The sequence below is a fragment of the Salvelinus namaycush genome, chromosome 21 (genome assembly GCF_016432855.1).
Source record: "Salvelinus namaycush isolate Seneca chromosome 21, SaNama_1.0, whole genome shotgun sequence".
Classification (NCBI taxonomy): domain Eukaryota; kingdom Metazoa; phylum Chordata; class Actinopteri; order Salmoniformes; family Salmonidae; genus Salvelinus; species Salvelinus namaycush.
This window is the reverse complement of record NC_052327.1, coordinates 7,482,874-7,485,922: the sequence shown is the minus strand read 5'-3', so window position 1 is coordinate 7,485,922 and position 3,049 is coordinate 7,482,874. Positions and strand designations below refer to the sequence as shown.

General features: G+C 43.5%; 1 protein-coding gene across 1 annotated transcript; it reads right to left on the bottom strand.

Annotated features, from left to right (window-relative positions):
• Positions 1-1,115: 1,115 nt before the first annotated feature.
• Positions 1,116-2,337, bottom strand: LOC120066600 (transcription factor Sox-19a-like). Its single transcript, XM_039018022.1, has 2 exons — positions 1,691-2,337; positions 1,116-1,395 (listed from the first exon to the last, which is right to left on the bottom strand). The coding sequence occupies exons 1-2, from the start codon at positions 2,335-2,337 to the stop codon at positions 1,116-1,118; spliced, it is 927 nt and encodes a 308-aa protein (XP_038873950.1).
• Positions 2,338-3,049: the final 712 nt, after the last annotated feature.

Sequence of the window (3,049 nt, the reverse complement as noted above, 5' to 3'; positions counted from 1 at the left end):
GAATAGTCATTCAATGCAACGCTAATTTTCTGCCCCGTGGGACACACCAAGAAAAGAGGACAAAGCCCAGCATAAGACATGCTGAGAACCACGGTATACTGTGTGCACCTGCATGCTCTAAAAGCAGTGAGGGAACAATGAGATTTACCGAAACGGGCAATTATGCTCTGAAGTCCACTTTCCTTTTCTGTTGGGAAAGAAGCGGGCAAAGGTCTGGAGAAAGCGAGATATTATCGGTGGATGTAGACCTACATAGGACTTTTACTTATACCAGATTTTCTCAAGCTACAAATAAAATAAATAAAAAATGTATCTGAAAATCTGTCTCAATGTTAATCCTAAAGCTTAGCTACATTTGATGTAAATGGTGTTTGTTTAGGAATTTATCATTGAAAAATTGTGACGTTAGAAAATAGAAAAATTATAAAACAAATCTTTATTTCTTTTATTTTTACATTATTATCGTCAAGTGACTTGAAATAACAATGCCCTTACTATAAGGGCATTAATAAAAACATTTCAATACATTTCAAAACTCTAAATAAGGCCTGAACCTTAGAAAAGCAGCATTGATTTAAACTAAACAATAACCAAATCCTCAAACATTTGTTCAGTTTTGTTTCAAAAAGTTGTGAAATAAAAACCAACTGCTGTTAACTTGAATATAAATCAAAGTGTGTCGACCCATTTAGATGTACATTCGTTTTTCTGAACAGACAGAATTGGCAGTCTGAGAGAAAAACTTGGGATTGTCAGCGTCGAAACCATTTTGTTCAGAATTCATGAAAATAAAGTCCAGTTCAACTTTTTGAGATCCCATTGCAGCCCTAAAAACTATTTTCATATGAGTGGGTTTAGAGAAAGGCCAGAATGGGACAATATCTGATGTTCGCAATAACTCATAACCATTGAGGCGTTCCAACTAAAATGTACACTGAAACCAATCAATGACATCATCTTGCCACAAAATAGTGTTTGTGTCAGTGACTGATCGCATCTTTGTATTAAAATGAAGTTTTTCTTTCTTCAGTCCCTACACATTTACTAACCACATCAGTCTGCCACCAGTCAATCTCAGCAGATCAAGTGAGATCAGGTTGTGGGTAAGAGTGAATTCAAAGGTGGGTGAGTGGAGCTGACCCTCCCAGGTAATGCTGCTGGATGTTAGCTGCGGATGCAGAGTACCCCCTCTGAGCATCTGAGGCATCCCCCCCAGGCATGTACATGCTGATCATGTCTCTGAGATGGTCCCCCTGGACCTGGAGACCACGCTGGGCCTGGTGGTGGTTGTGGGTCCCCGTAGGGGAGGGGGACATGCTGTGGCCATCAGACTGCTGCTTCACCATAGACATCACTGGGCTGACCTGCTGGGTGCTGCTGCTGTAGGACATGGGGCTGGATGACAGAGATTGGAGAGTGAGTTACAAATCAAGTGAGGCAAATAAATGAGAGGAACTATTGGACTTGAAAAAGTCACAAAATAACAGAAAACAAACCTAAAACCTACATTAACAAGGTGGGAATAGGCTACCAGCATCCTTAAAACGACCTGGCCATTGGTTTGGTTGTTCCAACATCTCAATGACTGTTGATTAGCAACAGTTTAGGCATATAACTCCCATTGGAAAGGAAATATAGCTGAATACACAACAATTCCATTCACTGACAAAAGGAAACCATCTAAATTCACCTGTATGCGTTGGCACCATTCATGTAGGCCTGGGCCTGGGCCACGCTGGACTGATACTGAAGTGCTGACAGGTCATAGCGGTGAAGTTGCTGGCTGTAGCCGAGGGCCTCGCTCTGCATCGCCGCCGTGTAGCCCCCGGTGTGGCCCCAGCCATAACTGTCGATTCTGGGGTTTCCACCTTGTCCCTGAGCCGTGGACGCACTCAGCAGGTGGTTACCAGCCGACATCTGATACTGCGCGGCTAGAGTATTGTTCTTCGGCATTAGTTTGGTTTTACGACGGGGTTTGTATTTATAGTCTGGATAATCCTTCATGTGCACCGCGCGGAGGCGCTTGGCCTCGTCAATGAAGGGCCTTTTCTCTGCGTCTGTCAGAGATTTCCACGCGACACCCAGTCTTTTGGATATCTCAGAATTGTGCATTTTGGGATTCTCCTGAGCCATTTTCCGTCGCTCGCCGCGAGACCATACCATGAAGGCATTCATGGGCCGCTTGACTTTGTCCATCGGGTCAGGTTGGATTGCCGGTGGTTTGGATCCTGTGTGGCCGCCCCCGTGCCCCCCTCCTCCATTCGCAGGTGGCATCCCTGTTCCAAGATGATGCGAGGGACCAGAGGACTTGAGTTGGTGCTCCATAATGTTATACATATTTACCATAAACGAAATATACAATTTGTGAACAAAGTTTTAAAATTACGCCTGCTGTCCTCGCAGTGGTTGACCAAACTTCCTTGGTAATAAATATAAAAAAAAGTCGGAGAAAATGTCAACCAAGCATCCGAAGCATTAGTTGAAGACAATACAATTAAAAATGTCAGAGATGTAAATAAAGTCGTAGCGAAAACATCCTGCTACCAACTCACTATTCAGATGCAGACCTTTCGGCTACTCTGAGAATTGAGATCTAGAGATACTGCTGTAGAGTTCCTTCTTGAAATCAAAACTCCCTCTCTCACTGGCAGCTTGGTGATTATAAAACGTATTCTCCGGTAAATCCGCTCTTAACTTCCCTCCCTTCCTCCACCCTACTCATTTACATCACTATAGAAGGGGTGCGGTGAATTTGGAATGCACTTGAGTGAATATGAAAAGAGGAGGAATCGCTGAGGGAGGGAAGAAGGGGGTCCCCCCCCCCCCCCCCGCCCCCCTCTCTTTCCAATAGCAAAGAAAAACTTTAGTTTGTTACATGTATATATAGTTCATGTTTATTTCATATAAATAATACTTTTGTTTCAGGCTTCTTTCCATAACATTGGCCACCACAGAGACATGTTTTAGGCAAGGGAGGTAGGAAGGAAGGATGCGGTAGGAAGGAAGGATCACCCAAGTCTCTCTCCAATAAAAACTTTGAAACTATTTT

Coding starts and splice junctions, on each gene's coding strand:
- LOC120066600 (XM_039018022.1), bottom strand. CDS start 2,337: ATGTATAACATTATGGAGCACCAACTCAAGTCCTCTGGTCCCTCGCAT. Junction 1,396..1,690: donor AATGGTGCCAACGCATACAG/GTGAATTTAGAT, acceptor TCTGTCATCCAG/CCCCATGTCCTACAGCAGCA.